At 36.1% G+C, this 26,043-nt stretch overlaps 2 protein-coding genes across 2 annotated transcripts in view; both read right to left on the bottom strand.

The window, feature by feature from the left end:
• The window catches only part of ZC3H11A (zinc finger CCCH-type containing 11A), a 29,825-nt gene extending 11,817 nt beyond the window's left edge, over positions 1–18,008 (bottom strand). The window contains exons 1-10 of the mRNA XM_070384522.1: positions 17,875–18,008; positions 16,657–16,776; positions 9,301–9,424; positions 8,000–8,203; positions 7,760–7,876; positions 7,405–7,485; positions 5,095–5,205; positions 4,228–4,290; positions 2,856–2,954; positions 1,293–1,361 (exon numbers count right to left, since the gene is read on the bottom strand). Coding sequence (XP_070240623.1) covers positions 1,293–1,361; positions 2,856–2,954; positions 4,228–4,290; positions 5,095–5,205; positions 7,405–7,485; positions 7,760–7,876; positions 8,000–8,203; positions 9,301–9,424; positions 16,657–16,776; positions 17,875–17,928 — 1,042 coding nt within the window. The 5' untranslated portion in view covers positions 17,929–18,008. The remainder of the gene's footprint in view (positions 1–1,292; positions 1,362–2,855; positions 2,955–4,227; positions 4,291–5,094; positions 5,206–7,404; positions 7,486–7,759; positions 7,877–7,999; positions 8,204–9,300; positions 9,425–16,656; positions 16,777–17,874) is intronic.
• LOC138991214 (uncharacterized) lies at positions 17,938–25,839 on the bottom strand. The gene is made up of 2 exons (XM_070384523.1): positions 24,903–25,839; positions 17,938–18,074 (listed from the first exon to the last, which is right to left on the bottom strand). The coding sequence occupies exon 1, from the start codon at positions 25,837–25,839 to the stop codon at positions 25,741–25,743; it is 99 nt and encodes a 32-aa protein (XP_070240624.1). The 3' UTR covers positions 17,938–18,074; positions 24,903–25,740.
• Positions 25,840–26,043: the final 204 nt, after the last annotated feature.

Genomic DNA, 26,043 nt, shown 5'->3' with positions numbered 1-26,043 from the left:
GACTTCATTGCAAATGTAAGAGGAGAAACTGGAATAGTGACAGATTTTATTTTCTTGGGCTCCAAAATCACTGTGGATGGTGACTGCAGCCATGAAATTAAAGAAGACGCTTGCTCATTGGAAGGAAACCTATTACAAACCTAGACAATGTATTAGAAATCAGAGACATCACCTGGCTAACAAAGATCCGTATAGTCCAAGCTATGGTTTTTCCAGTACTCATGTATGGGTGTGAGAAATGGACCATAGAGAAGGCTGAGAGCCAAGGGATTGGTGTTTCTGAACTGTGGTGCTGGAGAACACTCTTTTGACAGTCCCTTGGACTACAAGGAGATTAAATCAATTAAACCTCAAGGAAAGCAACTCTGAATATTCATTGGAAGGACTGATGCTGAAGCTGAAGCTCCAATACTTTGGCCAACTGATGCGAAGAGTCAACTCAATAGAAAAGATCCTGATGCTGGGAAAAACTGAAGGCAAAAGGAGACTGTGGCAGAGGTTGAGGCAGTTAGACAGCATCACTGACTCTATGGACAGGAATTTGAGCAAACTCCAGGAGATAGTGAAGGACTGGGAATCCTGGTGTGCTGTAGTTTGTGGGATCACAAAGAGTTGGACATGACTTAGCAACTGAACAACAATAAAAATTAGAGCACAGGAGGAAAATTAATGAAGAAAATTAAAATTACTCAAATTAAAAATTAAAATTACTTTTAAGTAATTTTTTATCAACACCCAGATAAAAACCAATGTTAACACTTTGGTGTATTTTTCTTTCTAGGCATTTAGTTTTATTTTTATAAAACTGAAAATCATCTCATACATAAGGACATTTTCTGAGGAATATGTTTCTATAATAAGAAAATAAACTTTATTACCCACCTCTCACCAAAAAAGTTTATGTTGCTCTAAGTCAAAAGCACTATGTGTTCCTTCATAACCTCTCTTCATTCAAAACAAGGGGGCTAAGTCTCCCATATCGTTATTGTTCAGAATATGACTTTTCATGACAGCAACCATTTTAACACATAACTATCTTAATTCCTTTTTGTTGAATAGATTGTTTCTAGTTTCCAGTTATTACTGCTATCATAAAAATAAAAATCATGTTGCTATCTTTAACCACAAAAAGAGAATTCATACCAGTGAGAAAAATATTACTTAAAAAACAAACAAACCCATACACATACAAAAAACCCCATAACCTTCAACCTAAGTCAAAAGGTAAACTGGAGAAAAAGATTCTTAAAGTAAGGAAAACTTATCAGGAGCTGGCATTAGGGTTTACCTACCTGCTGCTTCCTCACTGTTTGGACCAGCTGACATGCCTAATCGCTCCTTCAGAGACTTGGAAACTTGGACTGTTTAAAAAAGGAAAAAGATTTAAAAAAAAAGTTAGACTTCTTAGAGATCAAAAATCTTTTTCAAAGGTTACAAATCAGATTTATTATACTTGTTTTCTAAGGAAAATGCTTTTGAAAAATATCTTTAGGTCTTAAAAAACTTGTCTTCTTCACAGTACAGATAAGATTTATAGGAAATCACGGATTCTCTAGAGCACTTTGGAAAGCTCAAAAAAAAAAAAAGTCACCTCTTTACATTGAAAAGCAAATACTACTTAATTTCCGGGCGTAGTTTTGCTATTGTACAATATTCTGAAATCTTACTGGCATCAAAAAGTACCCTGCCTTTTGAAATACGCTCTTTAGCTATGAGTCTTCAATGTAATTAATAGGCAACAGGAAAGGAAATTTGATTGCAAAGAAAAAAAGTAACTTCTGTTTACAGGTCTGAGAATGTAAGAAAGAATATAGACCAAACGAGATGGTCTATTTATCAAAGCCTCTTGTGCTAGGGAAGATGTGGAAAGAAATTTCTTATCTTAACTAAATATCTTGTATTTAGTTAAAACTAAATACAAGAAGGAAAAAACACCTTATTTATTTATTTAGTACTTAACACCACTGTTTCAACTGCATGTCATACAATGGGAAAAAATTAAAATCTAACCACTTACCTCTTTCCATATATAAAACTTCAACTATAAAATCATTCTAACTCCCAACTACCTCTAAATTAGTCCACGCTTCTTCATACCAACTTCTACAACACTAAATCTACGCCACTACCTCCTCTTGCCTGTATTACGTTGAAAGCCTGCTAACTCCTTCCTGGAGAACACTCTTAACCCTCTTCTCCATATCTTAGACAGGGTGGTGGTTCCAAAATGCCAATCTGGGCACCCTGATCCTTGTTAATAACCTTCCCATTGTTTGCTACTATCTTCGGATAAGCCCAAACTCTCTAATATTTTAAGCCATATTAGGCTTAAAAGACTCTGTATGACCAGCAGTCCCTTCATCCTCTCCCATTGTCATGCTCTTCTTTCCAATTCTGATTCAGCCACAAGTGAGTCCCTTGAGCTCTGTGCCTTGCACGTGTTACACTCTCAGCCTCTAACCCTTCAACTTTACCTGGATAAACCATGTTTCAGGTCTGAGTGTCAACATCACTTCCTCTGGGAACCTGACCCTGACAGATGGTGAGATCAGGTGCCCTTCCTATGTGCTCCCGTAACACTGTGCACTTCCTGTCACAGAATTTATCACAATATATGTAAGTATTCCTATCTACCATGAGACTACAAGCTCCTGAAGACTGTGAGGGTGTTTTTTACCCAATGGTGACCTAAGATCTAGCAGAGTAAACCTTCAAATGTTTGCTGAATGAAAAAACCGACATGAGAAGATAAAATCTAATCTACTTGAGCAAAAAGAATGACAAACCATACCTGTTAACATTACAAGAGACAAGCAGCAGGATTACACACACAAAGTGCATTAGAACACAGGTACCTTTCTTTGGTGTTTTGTCAGTGTTAGCCTCTGGAGCTTCAATTTTCTTCCCTAGCCTCTGTGCAAGGCTACGCTTTAATGGAGGATCACTGTCACCACCTACAAACAGAGGGAACTCAGCTTCACATTTCAAGTCAACTTTCAGCAAGGTCAAGAAATACAATACAGAATAATTTTGCAAGTTTTCTGCATGTATATGATGTAAGTATATGATGCATGTATATGATATAAATATATGATGCATGTATATGATGTTCACCTTCTAGCTTCCTTATAACTCAATATTAGAAAAAGAATAAAAATGTACCAGAAAAAAGAGAAGGAAGACAAAAAATTAGAAAGCACAAATTAACATTTACCAAATAATTAAAACTAAAAATGGAGGATTATAAACCCTGATTCAAGCTGAAATTCAAGATTTAGGGATATATGGAAAAAAAATCTTCATGCACAAAAAACTCTTTAACTGGCCAACTGCTGAAATCTAGGTAGATTCTGTGATTAAATGCAACTGGGATGATTAGGAGTATAGCAAAAGAACCATAAAATTTAAAAATTTCCTGTGACAACAAGACTCCAAAGGCCAAAACCCCACTTTCTTCAATTTCAGATAAGAAAGCTAAGATTATGAAAGATGCTGTATCTTACCCCCAAGTTATCAGTCAGTCAGTGATAGAGCCAGGACCTAAACCAAGATTCCTAACTCCTGGTTTATTACATTACACTGGTCAATACAAGCTATTTAAATATCAGAAGTCTTAAAAAACTATTCTTTGGATAGTTAACTGAAGATAAACCTTAACTGAAGATAAACCTTAGCAGGGTTCTGTAAAAACTTTAAAGACCCTATACAGAGTATACTTTTCTGTCTCCTCTTATTTATACTTTAAATATACAACCAAAAAATCACAAAGTTAACACATATGCTGCTATTAAGAGATTATTTCCATAATTTTTTACCTAAAATTTCTCAGGCAGCAAGAATGGTATAAAACAAAACACAAAACAGGTAAGACCTCATAAGCATAAGCACATTTTAAACGAGTATGAAAGAAGCTCTGATGTCAGTTAAGATTTTCAAAATAACTCTCTTGAGACAGACACACTACAGTCACTGCACAATAATTGAGTTACCTGGTAAAATACTTCCCCTAAGTACACAACAGCACTAATAAATTTAACTGAATTTTAAATCTGTATGACTTTGCACATGTTAAAAACATAAAAAGATTTTATACATGCTTTCAGCCAGAAATACAAGGGAGTCAATATCAACACTGATTGGGCATCCGTATAAAGAGAATTTTAGAGAAGATATCAAGTAATGCACAAGCAAGCAGAAAACAAAGAATACGCATAAAACTTATCTCACCTACTGAAAATTTTCGTTTCCCCAGTCTCTCGGTTAGACTCAATCTTACCAGAGGTTCATCCCCTAAAATGGCAAAAACAGAATTTCTCTATCATTATCCAATTTTTCCTGTATTCAGTAACTACTAATGGATACAAAGTATGCTCTGATATTAATAAAGTCTCTTGGAAATCAGATCTTCTTAGTCTTGAGAAATAAAGACTACTGACATTTAAAGAGGAAAAAAAAATCAACCTATTGAGTAATAATTCAAATAACCAAATGAACAGTCCAAAGGAAGCAGCAACACAGTCCTAATTATTAACAGTAACCAAGAACACAAAGACACGCTGTATCTAACCAATTGGTTACAAAACCCAAGCTATATTTTTGCTTGCGCACATCCATATGTTAAATAAAATCATACTTTACTTCACTGCTAACTCTCCTCTATAACCTTCCTTGATCCAGCAAGAAGTGAACTCTTTTTTTTGTTGTTGTCTGAATGACACAAACATTTAAATGTATCTGCATACTATAATTACTTCTGTCATATTCCTTATTAGACTTAAAAACTACTAGAGGAAAAGACTTTTACACTTCTCTCTAAATGAAAGTGTTTATTATAGTTCTTTATCTATAATGGACAGTCAATAAATTCATTGCATAAAATAAACAATGTAAAACTTAAATATATAAATATGAAAGCTGCATGGTAACAATTTCAACCTTTTAAACAGTAGAGTCAAATGCACTAATTCTCATCCTTCTATCCAATCAACATACTCAAAATCTCCCTGCAAATCCACCAATACACCAAACCCAAGGATTCTGCTCTCCCACTTAAAAGTAGGAACTCACAGCTGCTCAGATCTACCTGTACCTCACCTTGCTTGCTGGAGAGAGTTACTGTCCTCACCACAGTCCGGACATTCTCTTTTTCAGGACCTGGCATGGGCTGTGACTGGAGTAAAAGACTGGAAGCTCCCGAAGAACCTTCTAAATAAAGAAAGTCAAAGAACAGTAAATAATCGATGAAAAATGAAGCTATCATAAATCAAGAAGTTTTGTTTTTTGAGACCAGGTAAGTCCAATACAGACCACTGGACTACAAGCCAAGCAATCTTTCTGTTCCTGTTTGCCTACAGTGAAATGGGAGTAGGGAAAGGGAGATAATCTCATCTCTTGTCTGCCTTTGGCACAATGTGAAAATAAAATATAAACTGTTCTGAGTTCCTCGGGCACTCAATCTACTTTTACTTACTTACGAGTGAGGCTAACGTTACACTAACCCTAACCTCAGAAGCACACCCCATCAGGTGTGTCAATCTAGTTCTTTCCATCCATACTCAATCGTCTGCAAAATGGAACTCCAAAGTCGCTGCAGAACAAGCTTCAACAAGGCGCTTAGAACCAATCCTCTGATTCTTTCTAAATACATTTCACACAATATCTATTAGGTTGGTACAAACGTAATTGCGGTTTCAGACCATGAATTTTAAATCAGTATAACTAGGCTCAAACACATCTTTACGAATCAAAATAGGAACCATTACAATTATTACATTTTTTGCCAATGAGAAATAAGTTTATTCCTGTAGTGTAAAAACCCATGCATTTGATGAACCCTTGAAAAGCATTTTCTGTATCCTGTTGGTTGTGAAACCATTTTCCCTGCAAAAAGTTGTTGAGGTGCTTAGAAGTGGTTATCAGTTGGCGGAGAGGTCAAATGAGTATGGAAGATAAGGCAAAACTTCACAGCCCAATTTTGTTCAACTTTTGAAGCGTTGTTGTGGAGAAGAACTGGGCCCTTTCTGCTGACCAAAGTCAGCTGCAGGCATTGATTTGCTGAGCATACTTCTCAGATGTAATGGTTTCACTGGGATTCAGAAAGCTGGAGTGCATCAAACTGGCAACAGACCACAAAAGAGAGACCGTGACCATTTTTTGGTGCAAGTTTGGCTTTGGAAGTCCTTTGGAGCTTCTTAACAGTCTGACTGCTGAACTGGTTACAGCCTGTTGTCATGTACAATCCAATTTTTGTTACATGTGATCGAGGAATGTGTACATATGTGTTACATATGATCAAGGAATGGTTCGTTGTCATTGTGTAGAATAAGAGGAGATCACACTTCAAAATGACGATTTTTTGGTTTTTGGTCAGCTCATAAGGTTACCACTTAGCAACTTTCTTCACCTTTCTAATTTGCTTCAAACACCGAATGACCACAGAATGATCAACACAGTTCTTTGGCAACTTCTCATGTAGCTGTAAGATCAGGTTCAATGACTACTCTTAGTTGGTCACTGTCAACTTCTGATAGCTGTCCACTATGATCTTCATTTTCAAGTCTCCTTTGCAAAACTTCTTGAACCACCACTGCACTGTATGCTTGTTAGCAGTTCCAGAGCCAAATGTGTTGCTGATGTTGAGAGTTGACTCTGCTGCTTTATGACTCATTTTGAACTTGATTTAAGAAAATCACTTGAATGTGCTTTTTGTCTAAAACCATTTCCCTAGTCTAAAATAAATATAAAATACATAGCAAGTAATAAGTCACTAGCAAAAAACAAACTGAGAAATGAACATTAAAATGATGTATAACACACATTATTTAGCAATGTATCCCAGTATCAAACAGCAAAGTTCAACAATGTAAAATCGCAATTACTTTTGCACTAACCTAATATTTTTATGGTTGGAAATACAGATCAACCAGACTAAGGCAAGCGCTAGAAGAAAATTCTAGCAGTTCCTGAGGAAGAATTAACCTACTACAAAATAAAGTCTTTCCTCTTTTAATAATAGTTTAGGGAATTTCCTGGAGGTTCAGTGGTTAGGACTCTGAGCTATCACTGCAAGGTGCATGGGTTCAATCCCTGGTCAGGGAACCAAGATCCTGCAAGCCATGCAATGTGGCCAAAAAAAGTTTATATGCTATTCTTTAGAGTTATATTTCTCAAAATAAACAAGTTCTTTCAGGTTTTTTATTGTACGTGCCTATCTCTGAATAGTTAGGGACAGAAACACAGCTGCAACGGTTTAAAAAAGCAACTATGTTTTAAATAAGACTATGTTTTAATTTAAACAAGCCACAAAAATCAAAATCTATTTGCTCATTTTAGTTGGTGCCAAGTGTCTTTTTAGTCTTCTCTAGAAACATTCAATTCTCCATGTTAAAACTCCTGAAAACTTACCACCTTGCTTCTTTGATTTTTCCTTCATTTTCTTTGATTTAATTTCTTCAAGGGTTTTTATTCCAAAATTCAAACTTTCACCTAGGAACACAAATAGCAACCACGTGAGGAACTAGCACCATTTTACCCTTGCATTTTATTTGTACATACACAGCTGGCATTCAAATGTCTTCTCAATGAATACGAGAAAGTATATGTAAGTGTGTGTGTGTGAGTAAGTGTAATGGCCACAAGGAAGAGGGAGGTGCTGGTAATTAGGAATTAAATTTCAAAGGTATTTAAGATAGTCTGGACATATTCAATAGTGCTGTAAGATTTATGAGCAGAAACTAGCCTCAAAATAGCCCCTTCTTACCTTGTTTTAAATTGATCCCAGGTTTCCGGGCAGAAGTCATTCGTAATCCATTATGAACTTCAAGAGTTGGTTGCAGGGTAGGTGTTTTGGTTTCATCACCTTCCTCAGAAAACTGATCTATATTGTCAACATTTAAGGCAAATTTCCAATTAAAAAACAGATGTAGAGCTTCAAGTCTGATGCTAACTCACTAAGTTACCCTGATCTTTTACTTGTCCTAACGAAAGAGCTAAAGCTTACCATCATCATCTTCATCATCGTCTGCAGCATTGATCACCACAGGTGGGTGTGTAGGGCTGGGAACGTTTTCTGAACTTTCTACTTTCATAACACTTCGCAGCTGAGGAGAGGGATTAGACTGGACAGATAATTTGCTCTGCTGAACTGTGAGCTGGCTAGCTTTCACGTCCTCTTCTGGCGACTCAGGCACAGTGGGCAACACAGCTAGACATAAAAAATTAGTTATAAATTAAAAGAAAAAAGTTCCAATTCATCAAAAAACTCCAATTATCTATAATAAGCTTGGTGATTTGAGCATTGTCTTTTTTAATTTATCTCTTTTAATTAAAAATTTAATTTAATTTTTAATTTCCCCATTTTCCCAATTAGGTTCTAAACTTTCCAGGAGGGAAAATGTGGCTTCTAGCTAAAAACTATTCACTCCATGTAAACACAAAGTAGGCACTCAGAGAATAAAAGCTAGATGCATAGTAATTATTTACACATTCTAGACATTAAATTTTAATACTGAAATTCTAGACTGTAGGATCAAGAAACAGCTTTTTAAAGAGACAGTGGGTAATACTTTTGAATCAAATCAGAAAGGAGTGAGCCTTTTTTCCCCTTAAAGAAGATAAAAATATACAGCCATCAGATTTTAATCACACAGAGATGTGGCTTTTAAATGGCTGATCACTCCATTAGGAAATTATTTTAAATGGAAATAAATACTAGCTTTTGACAGAGTGTGAGTTTTATTTTAGATTATACCCTAGAGCAGGATAAGCAAGTTTTTTAATATATAGAAGTATACAGTAAATATTTTAGCCTTGTAGATCTGTGTTTCAACTACTCAACTCTGCAGCAGGAGCACAAAATTTGGCCATAGAAAATATGTAAACAAACGGGCAGGGCTTCATTTCAATAAAATTTTACTTTGCAATACAGGTCAAAGACCAGGATTGCCAACCCCTGGCCTGGACAATCAAGTTTCTTTTGAAAAATCTCTGTAAGCATGGTAAGAAAATGGGAAATGACGTAAGCTAAATAAGCTAAACTGTCATGCCAAGAAACATTTGTGAAGCAGCACAGCTTTGTCAACAAAGTTTTAATCATGACTGCTACTTTACTGGCTTATGACTGTGCACAAGTCATTTAACCGTAATAAAGTTCAGTTTCCTCATCTGAAGTGAAAATAAAACTGCTTTCTCACAAGACTACAGAGACGGCAATGTACTCTGTAAGTGTGTACTCTATAAAGTATGCATGTAGGTGTTCATTATACAGCAACTAGCCTTTTAAAATTAAAAAACGAAACTCACTTTTGCTTGGAGGTAGGAAAAGGCCATCAACATAACGTCCTCTGTTGTGATGGAAAGCACAGTTTAGTTTCTGACATCCCATTGGCTGATTTTCCCAATAACAAGGAATCTCACTGCGTTTTTTCTGTAAGAGGAAAAAGACATCAGTATGACCTGTATTCACTTGGTCGTGTTTTCTGGACAAAGTTCACACAAGGTTAAAAAATCTGAGGCATGTGAAATGATTTTGAGTGTGAGGAAAAGGGGTTGCTGAAAGTGACATATCCTAGCATGATGGAGAAATCAAAGAGCAGGAAGAACTTTGCTGTTCTTTCTCCTTGCCCTCTTCTTAAATGTCCATAATTTAGAAAAGGGGAGTAATATAGTAGGTAAGATTATGGAGTCCAAGATAATAGTGTTTGATTCTCTATCACATTACTTACTGACCATGTAACATCAGACAAATAATACCTCTTAGTCTCACTTTCCTCAGCTATAAAATGGGAGTACAGTAGCTATCTAATCAGGTTCTTATGAGAAATAAATGAAATAATGTACAAGAAGCACTTAGTGATAGAAGAGTCAATAAACTGCAGTTGTTATCTGAAGCTGAGAGTTCAAGATTTGGATAAAAAAATTCTTCCCATTCGTGACTTCTCAAAGGCTCATGTAACACACTAAAAAGGTCTCCTTCCCAAGCTACCTTGCTTTTATAAAAGGGAACAAGGAAAACAAGAATAGAATGATTTGCTGGATCACAGGATATATGTCCAAGAGAAATACATATTAGTTCTAACACAGACATGATATTAGATGTATATAAAGAATTTCAAAGCAACACTATTAAAAAGAGCTCCAAAATGGAAACAAACCAAATGTACAGCGACACTAGAATGGATACATTCCAGTATATACATTCTGGAATACTTTGCAGTATATTCATAAAATACAATGCTATCCAGTAATGAGTGGGAATAAACAATACTATGGGAACAAAATGAAAGAAGCCAGACAAAAGAGCACACACTGTATGATTCTATTTACAGAAAAACCAAACAGTCAAAACTTTACTATGGCAGAATAGTCAAGATGGTGACTAGTTTTGGGACTGTGGTGAATGACAATGAGGAGATAAAGGGGGAAGACAGGGTTGGAAATGTTCTATTTCATGATCTGGGTGCTGGTCTATTAGGTACACTCACTCAATGAAAACTCAACATGTAAGATAATGATTTGTGCACATTTCTATATAACTCAAAAAAAAAAGTCCCAATAAGGACTTCTGAAAAGTAATTAATGTCTGATTAATAACCTGCATTATGTTAGATCTCTCATAATAAAGCAGCATAAGCTTTAAATTTCAAGGCGAACAACAGTACTATTCAAAAACTTCCATTTTTCAATATGGAAGAAATAAATAAAGAAACAATGCCTGAAACGAAAAGAACCTTAAAGGTATCAAGAAGGGCAATGATTCCAATATCTGCTGTAACTGGGAGATTGATAATACACTGTGTTGGTAGGAATGTGGAAGAATCATGAGTCCCACACACTGGTAACAGAAATGTAAACTAGTTCAACATCTCTCAAAGGTAATTTGGTAAAAATTACGTCACCCTGCTTATTTAACTTATATGCAGAGTACATCATGCGAAATGCCAGGTTAGATGAAGCACAAGCTGGAATCAAGACTGCCGGGAGAAAAATCATGCAGATGATACCACTCTAATCAGAAAGTGAACAGGAAGTAAAGAGTCTCTTGATCAAAGTGAAAGAGGAGAGTGAAAAAGCTGGCTTAAAATTCAACATTCAAAAAAACTAACAGGATTATGACATCCAGTCCCATCACTTCATGGGAAATAGATGGGAAACAATGGAAACAGTGACAGACTTTACTTTCTTGAGCTCCAAAATCACTGCAGACGGTGAGTGCAGCCATGAAATTAAAAGATGCTTGCTCCTTGGAAGAAAAGCTATGGCAAACCTAGACAGTGTATTAACAAGCAGAGACATCACTTTACCAACAAAGGTTCGTATAGTCAAAGCTATTGTTTTTTCAGTTGTCACGTATGGATATGAGAGTTGGACCATAAAGAAGGCTGAACATTGAAGAATGGATTCTTTAGAACTGTGGTGCTGGAGAAGACTCTTTAGAGTCCCTTGGACAGCAAAGAGGTCAGCCAGTCAAATCCTAAAGGAAATCAACTGTGAATATTCACTGGAGGGACTGATGCTGAAGCTCCAATACTTTGGTCACCTGATGCAAAGAGCCAACTCACTGGAAAAGATCCTGATGCTGGGAAAGATTGAGGGCAGGAAGAGAAGGGGATGACAGAGGATGAGATGGTTGGGTGACATCACTGACTCAATGAACATGAGTTTGAGCAAACTCTGGGAGACAGTGAAGAACAGAGAAGCCAGACATGCTGCAGTCCATGGGGTTGCAGAGTCATACACGATGGAGAGACTGAACAACAACAATGTAAAAGAATTATGCCCTGCACTTACTGCCACATGTTTTAAAAAAGTATGGCAAATAACTCAGTCTTTGAAAGAACTTTATAGTATTTATTAGTATCCCGTTACCCTTAAAAGTTAGGTATAATAGCTACAACTGCACTTCCCTGGTGGTACAGTGGGTAAGAATCCACCTAATTCGGGGAACATGAGTCTGATCCCTAGTCTGGGAAGATTCCACGTGCTGTGGAGCAAACTAAGCCCATGTGCCATGACTACTGAGTCCATGTGCTGCAAGTACTGAAGCCTGTGCTCTGCAACGACAAGCTACCGCACGAGAGGCCCGTGTACTGTGATGAAGAGTAGCCCCGCTGACTGCAGTTAGAGAAAGCCCACGAGGAGCAACAAAGACCCCAAGCAACCAAATGAAGTCGCTCAGTCCTGTCCAACTCTTTGAGACCCCACGGACTATACACAGTCCATGGAATTCTCCAGGCCACAATACTGGTGTGATTAGCCATTCCCTTCTCCAGGGGAATCTTCCCAACCCAGGGATCGAACCCAGGTCTCCAGCATTGCAGGCAGATTCAAGACTGAATCTGTAACCAGCTGAGTTACCAGGGAAACCCATGAAGCTACCAGGTGCTACCACTGTTATCACCAGGGAAATGCAACCAAACAAATAAATACATAAATGCATAAATAAATGTTAAAAAAAAAAAAAAAGCTACCATTGCTCTTTAAAATAACATCTAATTATTTCTTGAGGTAGCACCTGATGCCAATCTTCCCTGCTCCTGGATCTGTCTTTGCTTCTTTCCTAAAAGCAACCTTCAAATTACTGGATATGATAGCATTATCTTTAAACTGAAGTCATAGGACATTTATTTAACATGTTTAATACCATTACTGAATTTTATTTCAAAATAAAAAGTAATACACAAACAATAAAGATGACTTGGAAAATAAAATTAATACCTATTATGCCATTACACAGTGAGTCACTTATTTTGATATAGAATTCTTAAAAAAAAAAACAAAACTGTAAAATGTATTGATTCACATTTAAAAGAAAGGTTTTCCATGTAATTCTGTACATTTTTACTTAGCAACACACCCTCATAGTAACATTCTCCTACATGATTATTTCTTTAGCTTTTAAAAAAGCCATATATATAACACATGGTTCAAAGATATACAGCTGGTCCAAACATACACAGTGAATGCTCATCATCTGCCATAGTTTATGCACTATAAAACTACCCTAAGTATTTAACTAACAAATACGGAACCATTCTGTCCCTTAAGGACCCAGGGACTGAACCTAAGTCTCCTGCATTGCAGGCAGATTCTTTATCCACTAAGCCCCTGGGGAAGCCCCATATAATGGGCTTCCCAGAGCAAAACATGCACATGTATTGCTGCGTTTTCACCTTTGGGAGAAGTGTGTGTTCTTTGTGAACCCTCATGCAGAGACCATAACAGAAACACACATATGAATAACTCCAGACTACGGCTGTCTTCTATAATCAGTGTATCCTGACTCTATCACTGTAATAAATCAGAATTCACATAAAATGCAGGAAACGTGGGAGATAGATATTCAATCGCTGGGTCGGGAAGATCCACTGGAGGAGGAAATGGCAACCCACTCCAGTATTCTTTCTTGGAAAATCCCACGGACAGAGGACCCTGGCAGACTACAGTTCATGGGGTCACAAGAGGTCAGACACGACTGAGCACACACACATGCATGCATGAATGCATGCATCAACCATATGCTAAGTCCCTTGAGTTTTCTAGAGAATTCCAAATGTATTAGGTTGATGCAAAATTGCGGTTTTTCCATTGTTGAAAGTTGCTGTTTCATACTGGAATATATTCTTAAATAAATGTGATTACGTTACACATAATTTTAATGTGCATTTCTCACTTTATGTCTTTCTGCTAATGACTTATTACATGCTGTTTATTTTATATTTATTTTAGACTAGAGAAATGATGTTAGACAAAAAGAAAATTCAAGGGATTTTCTTATTCAAGTTCAAAATGGGTCATAAAGCAGTGGAGACAACTCCCATCAACAATGCATTTGGCCCAGGAACTGCCAACAAACATACAGTGCAGTGTAGTCCAAAAAATTTTGCAAAGGAGACAAAAGCCTTGAAGATGAGGATCAGAGTGGCTGGTCAGAAGTTGACAATGACCAACTGAGAGTAATCATTCAAGTCGATCCTCCAAAGAACTCAAAGGTGATCATTCTGTGGTTGTTCGGCATTTGAAGCAAATTGGAAAGGTGAAAAAGCTTGAAGAGTGGAAGCCTCGTGATCTGACCAAAAATCAAAAATATCACTGATCTGAAGTGTTGTTTTCTCTCATACTATGCAACAACGAACCATTTCTCGATCATATTGGGATGAGCAACAAAAGGTGGATTTTATACAACTGACGATGACCAGCTCAGTGGCTGGATGGAGAAGCTCCAAAGCACTTCCCAGAGCCAAACTCGCACCAAAAAAAGGTCATGGACACTGGTGGTCTGCTGCCAGTCTGACCCACCACAGCTTTCTGAATCCAGGTAAGACCATTATATCTGAGAAGTATACTCAGCATATCAACATGATGCACAAAAAACTCCAACATCTGCAGCCAGCACCCTCAACAGAAAGGGCTCAATGCTTCTCCACAACAACGCCCAACCGTTGCACAAGCAACACTTCAAAAAATTGAACAAATTGGGCTATGAAGTTTTGCCTCATTCACCATATTCACCTGACCTCTCACCAACCGTCACTTCTTCAAGCATCTGGACAACTTTTTGCATGGTGAAGGCTTCCACAACCAGCAGGATGCAGAAAATGTTTTCCAAGAATTCATCAAATCCCGAAGCAATTTATTTCTCATTGGCAAAATGTGTTGATTGTAATTAATTCTATTTTGATTAATAAAGATGTGTTTCGAGCTAGTTATAATGATTTAAAATTTGCAGTCTGAAACAGCTATTACATCTGCAGCAATCTAATATATGTTCTGAGACTGGCACAGCGTTCCTAAGAGTTGTGCCAGTTTACTCTGCTTGCAATGTTATAGCATGATTTTTTAAAAGTTGCAAGAGCATTTCTTTTTCTGAACGTACTTAGTGAATCTATTTGGAAGACAGAATAGAATGTTATTTATTTGCTAAGTCATGACCAACTCTTTGCAACCCTACGGACTGCAGTCCACCAGACTCCTTTGTCCATGGGATTTCCCGGGCAAGAATACCGGAGTGGGTTGCCATTTCCTTCTCCAGGGGATCTTCCTGACCAAGGGATCGAACCCACGTCTTTTACACAGACAGGTGGATTCTTTAGCACTGAGCCACCAGGTACTCAGCTGAAACCAGAATGGAGTGGCTACGTAACCCCAGACCTACAAACTGCGTATTTAGGCTCTTTCTTCTTTCCCCACCCCTTCTCAAACAATTCTAAAGTCATTATGTGAGGCTGAGAGAGGTAGGCACAGATGCTGGGAGAGGAAGGGCAAGTGGCCCAGAGCACAGTGGTAGAGGCTGACTGAGATGAGGAAGGCATCCACGGGATGAAGTAGAATTGGCACAAGTTGTCAGGGTTAGCAAAGCATTTGTGTAGGAGGATAGCCAGCACAGTGCTGGAGCCTGAGAAGGGTAGGAAGGCTTCTGTGCAGAAGCAATCTCATGATAGGGTGAGGAGGGTGTACTCACGGAGGTCAGCCTAGAAGGGGCATCAGAGACTAAGCAGGGTGAGGAAGGCAGGGTCTTCCTGATTGGGGGTCTAGTGTTGTCAGAGGATGAGCCGAAGGGGGGCGGGGGGGGTGGCAAACGAGTAGAGCATGTGGACCTGGACAACCTTGTTAGGCCAGAAAGTGAAGACGTGTTCAAAGAAGGACGGAAACATCACAAAGATACAAAAATCAGCTTTAAGGGCTCTTATTGGCCAAACATCAATCTGAGGAGGAAAAAATGATAGTAATGGCATATAATACACTGAATAAAACAGGAAATCATTGAGACCACACATAAAAACTTGGAAAAAAAAATTTCATTCAAAATTTGATATGAAATGGGATAATTACAAGGTCTCAAAGTACCTTTCCAAAACATAATTACAAAAAAAAAAAAAAAAATGTACGGTGAAGCAATCTGGTGGCTACCACCTTAATGAAGTGATGCAAGTTAACATCAGTAATGGGATAATTAAAATTGTACACCACTCAATGGTAAGCAGTGAGAAGAATATCACCTCTGTGATATTCCTGCCAAAAATATAAGATCTGAATTTAGCAATGAGGAAGTATTAGATAAACCCAAAGGGAGGAACATTACACAAAATAACTGTCCTATAGCGACCAAAAATGTCAAGGTCAATGAAAGGCAAGAAAAGACTGATCAACTGTTCTAGACAGAAGGCCAAATCACTATGAAACTCAATGCAGCACATGATTCTGGACTCACTCCTATTGCAATAAAGAACATTACCAATTCAAGGGCAAAACCTGAATGGGATCTGAGGATTCAATGAGAGTAATATATAAATGTTAATATTCTAATTTTGATGGTTTATCACAGTTATGGTTTAGTGGAAAGTTTCATACTATATTTGCAACTTTTCTCTAAGTTCAGACTGTTTTAAAATAAACACAGAAATATAAACACTCCCTAAATATACATATATGATTTTCACTTTAGACAAAATTACCAAACGGCCTTTATGAAATATGATACTAATTCATACCATAAAGCATCTCGATATTAAGTGAACATTTCACTAATGACAGAAATTTCACTAGGTCATTAAAAAAGAATTTAACCCACATGTTACATAAGATGATTTTTACTGCCACATTTTTTATTGTCCCATCAGGACACAAGACTACTTACTAAAACACAAACTGAAGACTTACATCAATCTCCATGTGCCGAAACCTGCACACCTGTCGAAAACAGCGCCCTTCTTGCCATAATGTGCAAACAGTTTCATTTCCCAGTGCAGCTTCACAGTGACGGAATGGACAGCTGTCACCCTGCGAACAGAAGGAATAATACAGAAAAGAACTGTGGGATCAAACCAGCCCCAGGCAAAACGCTCACTGTAAAGTTCTCGGTACCTAGACAAACACGGAGAGACAGGGAGAAAACAACTGAAGTGGGATGGTAAGAACAATCAGAGGTCAAGAAATGTTTAATTTCCTAAAACCTATCCTTTATCTGATCTGACAACATGAATGACACAAGCTGAGAGACGGGGTTCAAAAATACAAGTGGGAATATTAGGTACCCTTAAAAAATATGTTTTACAGTTCATCTTCAAAACTGTTTCATATATCCTGACTTGTATAACTAGCTTTAAATGGAAAATTAGAAATTTTTAGAAATTTTTAAATTAGAATTTAAGTATAATTCCATGTTTCACCATAAATTTCATACAATGCTACTATTTGAAACAAAATGCTACTGTTGTGCAACTTGTTAAAGCTTTGCTCAAAACTAACAATTTAAAATATAGTACCAAAATGATTTAAGAAAAATACTTGGGGAAAAAAAAAACATGTATAGAATTAGTCACAAAGGAATAACAGAAAATAATAGATAAATCTAAATGGAGCTGCAGAAGAAACAAGCTGAAAAGCAGGAAGCTCCAACAAAGAAAAAAGCTCTAATAAACCTGCAAAAGCATATTTAGAAAAGTGGCTTTAGGATTCAGCAGGAAATCTGAAGGGAGAAGTCAAATTCAGTCCACGACAATTCTATAAATACAATACAATCCACCCATTCATTTACTACAAAGTAAATTTACTAGATAAAGATCAAAGTTAGCAAGCCACAGTCAAGTGTTCCTAATTCCTTAAAAGCACCCTGAACAGACTGATTATAGCTATAAGAACACCGAATGATGACTAAATGCTATCTTTTTACTTCTGGAGTATGGAGAACATAAAATGAACAGGAAAAAAAACGATGAGCAATAAATTCCCTTAGGAATGCTATCCTTTACGAAAAATTGACAGCAGATAATAAACATTGAGCAAAACACAAAAGACACCTTGGTATGCTGGGAAAATTTTATTCAATTTTATTAGGGAAATCATAGAAAGAACTGATTTAGAGATGCTAATTCTTACTTTAGTACAAGTAGAATAGAAAAAAAAATAGCAGTCTTCTCCTTGATTAGGCATGCTGAGTAGATCCTTAGATGAGAAGTGGCTTTTTGAAAACAAGCCACTGCTTCCTCTAGGCGAGGACCAGCTCCAAGTCCTCTTGATATGGGTTTAATCTTCCAAAAGACAAGTCAATCACAGAAATCGTCTTTTAAATGTTAATCCTAAAATGAGAAGACAATGAATGAAAATATTTCAGGTAAATTCTTTCAACAATCTTCTCCAAATCATCCTGACCAATGAACAGAGCCTTATGAAAATTCTGATTCATATTTTAATCTGTGAATGTTGTATATTCTCATCTACAATGCAAAATTTTTGTTAAACAGCCATGCTTCTTTCTTTGCATTCTCTATGGTGCTTCACCATAAATTATGTAAGCATTATATACTCAACAAATGATCTGCAGTTTAGATTAACTTGGACTATTTTACACAAGATAATTTGCTAAATCTGTATTTCTGACAAACTAGACTTTTTTCATCTAATTATTCACAAGCATTTTTGTTATTTCCAAAGTATATAATTCTAAGTATGTGGAAAAAACTATCTCACTGGAATAGCTGGTGAACCACTACTCCTGAAAAATCTGTAGAGCGAGCTAATACAATGAAGATGACCGAAGAGCTGCACACCGATTACACAAAAGGAGCAAAAGAAGTTCTCAGGGCTTATCCCTAAAATAGTGCTTATGCAGAATGACCAGCATTCCCTCTCCCCTTAGTTCCTGCCATACCATAGTTCTCACACTAAAGGGTTCAAGAAAGCAAGCTTCTACAGAAGTAAAAATACATGACAAGAGCACGTGTCAGAATCTGGAAGGGGTTTCTACAAACCCCTACATCAGAGGACAAAGTTTCAGAAACATGGATCTAGGGACTTCCCTTGTGGTCCAGTGGTTAAGACTCGCAATTCCACCACCCCGAGTGTGGAACTGGTCCCTGGTTGGGGAAGTTCCGCGTACCAAAAGCTTTTGGCCAAAACAAAACAAAAAGATCTTAAAAGAGAAACACTGATCTACAACTTGAAATTAAGATGAATCAAATTCACATTTTCCACTAACAATTCCTAATCCAAGAATAGCAGGCCATGGTAAAACCAGCCTTTAACTCAGCAACCTAGGTTAGAAGAGTTATGTTACTAAACACACACGAAACCTTCAAAATTTAAATATCCTATGGCTTTCAATTCCATTTCCAGAATTTATCCTGAGATTAATATTCAACAGTGGAAACAGTGACAGACTTTATTTTTGGGGGCTCCAAAATCAACGCAGATGGTGACTGCAGCCATGAAATTAAAAGACGCTTACTCCTTGGAAGAAAAGTTATAATCAACCTAGACAGCATATTAAAAAGCAGAGACATTACCTTGCCAACAAAGGTCCATCTAGTCATGGCTATGGTTTTTCCAGTGGTCATGTATGGATGTGAGAGTTGGACTATAAAAAAAGCTGAGTGCCAAAGAATGGATGCTTTTGAACTGTGGTGTTGGAGAAGACTCTTGAGAGTCCCTTGGACTGCAAGGAGATCCAACCAGTCGATGCTAAAGGAAATCAGTCCTGAAAATTCATTGGAAGGACTGATGCTGAAGCTGAAACTCCAATACTTTGGCACCTGATACGAAGAACAGACTCATTTGAAAAGACCCTGATGCTGGGAAAGACTGAAGGCGGGAGAAGGGGACGACTGAGGATGAGATGGTTGGATGGCATCACTGACTCAATGGACATGAGTTTGAGTGAACTGTGGGAGCTGGTGATGGACAGGGAGGTCTGCAGTGCTGTAGTCCATGGGCTCGCAAAGAGTCAGACACGACTGAGCGCCTAAACTGAACTAATATTCAACAAATATGCAAAAGAATAGTGCCTAAGAAAGTTCATCACCATCTTCTAACAACGAAAAAACACCTAGAAACCTACATGTTCAAAAACTGATGCTTCTATAAACCACGGAATGACAAGGATTGCCAGCAAACACCGGAAGCTAAAAAAGCAAAGAAGGATCATTTCCCTACAGGTTTCAAAGAGAGCACGACCCTGTCAACACCTTTTCAGACTTCTAACCTGCGAAACTGTGAATAATAAACTTCTGTTGCTTTAAGACACCCAGGTGTGTGGTACTTTGTTATGGAAGCCCTAAGAAACTAATATACATTAAAAATAGAGTCAACTGATCTTTGCCGAAGAAGCAAGGCAATTTCAAAGAAGAAAGGACAGTCTTTTCAACATACAATGCTGGAAGAAGAGGATACCTGCATGCCAAAAAATATATCTAGACAGGGATCTTAAACCTTTCACAAAAATTAAAATGGATCACAAATGTGAAATTATAAAACTCCTAGAGAATAAAACAAGAGAAAATCCAGTTGATTCTGGGTGTGGTGATAGCTTTTTAGACATAACACCAAATGTACAGTCCATTAAAGAAACCATTGATAAGTTGGAGTTAATTAAAATTAAAAACTTCCACTTCTCAAAAGCACTATTAAGAGAATGAAAAGCCAAGTTACAGACTGGGAGAAAATTTCTGCAAAACACATAACTGATAAAGGACTGGTATTCAAAATATACAAAGAACCCTTAAAATGCAACAATAAGAAAAACAAATCAGGGACTTCCCCAGTGGTCCAGTGGTTAAGACTCCACGCTTCCAATGCAGGGAGCACAGGTTTGATCCCTGGTGGGAAACTAAGATCCCATCACCCATGCCATGCGGCACAGCCAAAAAAATAAGTTAAAGAAAAACTAATTTAAAAATGGGCAAAAGATCTAAACAGACACCTCACCAAAGAAAATATACAGATGACAAACAAGCATATGAAAAGACACTCAGTATCACTGGGAGTTGCAAATTCCTTTTAGAATGGCTGACGAAAATCCAAAAACTGATACCACCAAGTGCTGGTGAGGATATGGTAGCAGGAAGAAAGCTAGAAAAATATAGATCAAATGTTAGCAGTAGTTATAGTCACGGTGGTAGGATTACAGGTGGCTATTTATTATTTTATGCTGAGAATAACACTATATTTTCTAATATGATGAAACACAGATGTACCAGAAAATTCAAGTCTACCCTAACTGACCTGACCATTGTTGATATGCTACAGAACAGAACAAGGACTGGGTTTTTAATACTACTTCACCAGTCCACTACCAACATTCCTCTGACCACAAAGAGAATGCATTCCACCATTTAGGGTACACCAAAAGGTAACTTTAAAAATCAGAGGAAGAGAGGGAATTTCCTGAGGGTCCAGTGATTAGGATTTGGCACTTTCATGGCCTGAGTTCAATCCCTGGTTGGGGAACTGAGATTCTGTAAGCAGAACGGCCAAAGAAAAGAAAGAAAATTTAGAGGTGGGAAAAATTAGTTTGAGATTAACATATACATACTACTACATGTAAAATAAATAATCAACAAAGACCTACTGTATAGCACAGAATATTATAATACTCTGTAATAACCTATATGGGAAAAGGATCTGAAAAAGAATGGATATACGTATATGCACAACTGAATCACTCTGCTGTACACCTGAAACTAACAGAGCACTGTACATCAACTCTACTACAACATAAAATAAAAACTAAAAAACTGCCTCCAATGGGATCAAGTCTCTAGGAATTAACTACAATGACACACACAAAAAGAAAAAGTATTAGTCAGGAAAGAAAGGAAACATTTTACAACAGAAAGGAGGCTTTGGTGTCCCCTTCATCCCTGAAATCAACATCCCAAAGAACATAAATGAACTGTTGTTGGTTTCAGTAAGACTGCTACATATTAATCAAACAAAATGAGATTTATGAAATAGTAGAATAGCATGAGTTGTACTCCCCACCCCCCTGCCCACCATTTTTTCAAAATCGATTCTGTAAAACACCCTGAGGTAGGCAAGGCAAGGCATGGAGAGACTGAATCCTGAATAGATATGCATCACGTTACTAATGTTTAAATAGAACAGTTCTTTCATATATCCCTTTTACATACTGAACTTCTAAAACTTTCACTGGGGGGTGGGGGGAAGGCTATAACTGCTATGCAAGAAAATAGCCCCCAAAAATGTAGAGGTAAAAAATTCACTGTAATTATTACTACATAAGACAAAAGTCCAAAACCATGGTGCACATTTCCTTTTTTTAAAAAAAGAAATAGTACCCAAGATAAATAAAAATCTGAATAAACACTGATGAAAAAGACAAAACTGAATTATAGGATATCACTATCAGGACATTCCCCAGAATGCAAAAAGATGCCAATGTGGGAGGAAAGATACATAACATGGAAGTAATTCCAGAAGATTCAATTTCTACACAATGAAAATTATATAAGGTTGGAATGGAACTGGTAGAAATGATAATAAAATAACAATACAAAGAAATTTCCCTAAACTGGATGAACTTAAGTCTTTTAACTAAAGGATTCATCAAATGCCAGGCAGAAATGTTCTTTAAAGACATCACTACTTCACCATATACCATATATATAATGGTGAAATTTTTGAATTCCAATGGTAAAGCAGAATTATACAGACTTCTAGGAAAAAGCAGACTGAAAACAAAGGAAAGAAAATCAGACTTGACATCTGACACATTATTTGAATCTCTAAAATTTCAAAAGACAAAATATCCAGAATTTAAAGGTGATATTATTACTCTAGATTGAGCTTTTCAAATTACATTTCAAGAAAAGCTCAGGACTGGGAAGAAGGTTTTAGAAAGTCTCATAAAATATGTATCATATATGTACTCCACATATTCTTTTAAAAATTACTAAAGGAAGCGGTCTAACTTCAGAAAAAAAAATTAGAAAAAATAAATAGAAAAAGAACAAAACAATGAAAAGGCATTTTCTCATTATTTTTTTAAAAAGTTTTAAAGCAACTACTTGGGGGTGTCTGATTTATGATACAGCTGATAAATCCTAAATAAACTGAACCATATAGTATATCAAAAGAGTAACAAAACATGATCAAAGAAGGTTTATTCCAGAACTAAGAATGGTTTAACATTAGGAAATTCATTACTAGAATAAACAGGGGTTAAAAAAGGAAACTCTGCAGTATCTTAAGATTTCAAGAACAGAAAAATGGTGAAAAAATATTTAAAACTGTAGTTTTTTAAAAGTTAAAATGGCTTTTTAAAAGAAGCTACAAACATCTATTCCCAATAAAAACTCTGTAAATTACAAGGAACCTTCTTAGCATAAGTGTACTAATTGATCAGAAACTATCATCATATGTGACATGGTAAAACATTACAAGTAAATCACTCAAGGGAAAAAAAAGCCTGTCTGTACTACCATCCAACACCGTTTCAGAGTTCAATGCATGCAATAAGGGAAAAAAGTACAAAGATTAGAAAGGATGAAGCAAAAAATTTAGTATCTGTAGATTACAGGCTTGCAAACTATACAATCTAACAATCAATTAAATAAATTTTAAAAACTAACATATTTTTTAAAATCAGTAAATTTCTTATGTTCCAACAACAATCATTCAGATGATAACAAGAGTCCTAGTCACCATAAAACTAAAATATATAGGAAGAAAACAAAGAAATATAAAAGACCCCATCAAATTAGAAACAAAACCAAAACTATTAAACTACTAAGGCACAAGAAGACCTGGATAATGGAGAGATAATGGAGTAGAGGCTTAAAGAAGTTTACTTTTCCCCTAAATACCTTAAGTAGATTGAATACAATTCAATTCAAAATCTCAATGATACTTTATTATTGGAACCTGACAGACTGCAAAATTACTTAGAGTAACTAAGAAAATCTTAAGAAGAATGAGAGGGCCCTGGGCTTCCTGTAATTACCACAGGTGTGAAATATAACATTTAAATGTAATATTGGCAAATGAATGAGTACAAGATAAACAGAATTCAGGCAATTTCTGGAAAAAGTGGCATTTGAAATTAACAACAACAAAAAAATTAGCCATCCATTTGAAAAAAATAAATTCTATATCATACAAAAAAGGTTTCAGGAGAACAAAATCAAGGATGACAAAGATGCTGTAACTCACTAAAAGGACCATATAAGAAAGATTCTGAATTCATAACTATGAGGAGCTAAAAAGCATTTTTGACAATGGTTAAGGGGAGGAAGACAGGCAATGTCATGTAACTACAATCCTTAGATTACATTTTAATATAAAATATGTAAACACTTAAGTACTGGGAAGAAATGCATGGGTTTTTTTTTTTTTTTAGTAAGCTCAGGATGAAAAAAAACCTGTCCTAAACATGATACCAAAGTTACAAACCAAGACAAAACTCATAGATGTGACTACATAAAATGAAAACCATTCGTACAGCAGAAGATCAGCAACATGGCCAAGGATTAATACCTTCACTAAAAGGGGTGTGTTAAGAACTTTTAAAAATCAAAAAGACTTCACTAATACAGTAAATTGGTATAACCTCCTTAGAGAATTATAACAATTCTACAAATTCACATTTAAGAACTGGTTCAAAGAAATAGTTCACATATATGTGTGTGTGTGTGTGTGTGTATATATATATATATATAGCTGTTTTTAGGGGCTATTTTTGTTTTCAATGGTAAAAACTCAAATGTCCATCAATGAAGGATATATTAAATTATTGCATATCCATTTTTATAAAGCAACAAACACAGTCATTAAAAAGAGGTGAGGCAAAGCTCTGAGTATGGACATGGAACTATGCCATGATGAACTGTTCATGGTGGTTTTCTCTGAGGAGGCAGAATTACAGGAAGAATCCACCTTGTCTGTATTGTTTTTACTTTTATTATAAGTACATATTATCAAGAAAAAAAGAAGGGGTAGTGATATTTCTATCAAAAAACCCCAAAACTTGTAAACAATTATAAGAAAAAAATAATGTGTTGACAACTATCTTTTTGATTTCTTACTGGTTCAGGAAAATTATGCCATAAATTACAAAAATGTTTACCCCTTTAATGATTAAAAAAAAAAAACAAACCCATTTCCACACTTACATTAGCTGGTTGATCTCAACAGGAATGTCTGTGTCTTCACTGAGTTCCAATTTATTACGCCTGTAGGTCGAACCAACACTCAATCCATGAATTAATAATAATGAGGCAGAAAGAATTTTCCTCCTCACATTGCCAAGGAAACCTCTCAGCCACAATTCAAACACAGGATGTGTTTTTAAAATATCTCTCAACTACTGAGAGTTTAAGTCCATTCAAATAACCTTTGTCAAACTGGAGACAGCTAGGGTTAGTTATCTCCTCAAAAACAAAAAAAAAACAACAAAAAAAGAGTTCATATAAAAATGAACTTGAGATTCAAAGGATTATTAAAAAGAAAAAGATCAATCTTCCATAGCCAACAATTAATTTAAAAAGAAAAAGAAAGAAAAATTAAAAAAAAAAAAAAACACAAAATTCAATAAGATCCAATTTCTGGTCTTCAAGATTTCTTCACCTATTAAGAAAAAAACAGAAACCTTCCCCCATCTTTATTATCTGTATAATAAAAACATACTTGTATGTAAAAATATAGTGTTTTATGTATAATATACATATACATATATACTAACTGGCTTATAAACACACACACACGTACACAAATGTGTAGAAATAAAACATCTGGGTAAGTTTTCCCTTTTAAAATACACTACAAAAGCCTTTAAATTTGGGTCATTATAAAAATAGTGAATTTCCTCTTATACCAAAGTATCATGAAGTATTTTAATGTTACACTAAATTTTGCCCGGCCGACAAAATAAAAATGAAGGGAAATCCTTACACATATATCAATGTGTATAATATGGATGTATGTATATTGTCACATCATCTTTTATCATCTTCAGGGAGTGTTTAACCAAAAAAGATAGAAATGTATAGTTACAGAGTAACTACAGAGTGGTTCAGCAAGCTGTAGAAGGCAGAGCAGCATTATAGCCATCCTGAACTGGCACTGTCAAAATACAGGAAGTTTCTATCTAAGGGAAGATTTTTTTTCTTCTTTTACAACACCAGTGTCACTGGCATGACATTCAATAGTGGCCCTGCAAAGGCTTATGCAATCTAGTTCCAAATTCTTTATTAGTGATGGCTACAACTAAAGACTTTGTAATTATCCATTTATTCCATTTAGTAAAAGGGTAAA

The sequence above is a fragment of the Bos mutus genome, chromosome 16, assembly GCF_027580195.1.
Source record: "Bos mutus isolate GX-2022 chromosome 16, NWIPB_WYAK_1.1, whole genome shotgun sequence".
Classification (NCBI taxonomy): Eukaryota; Metazoa; Chordata; class Mammalia; order Artiodactyla; family Bovidae; genus Bos; species Bos mutus.
This window is presented reverse-complemented; position numbering and strand designations above follow the sequence as displayed.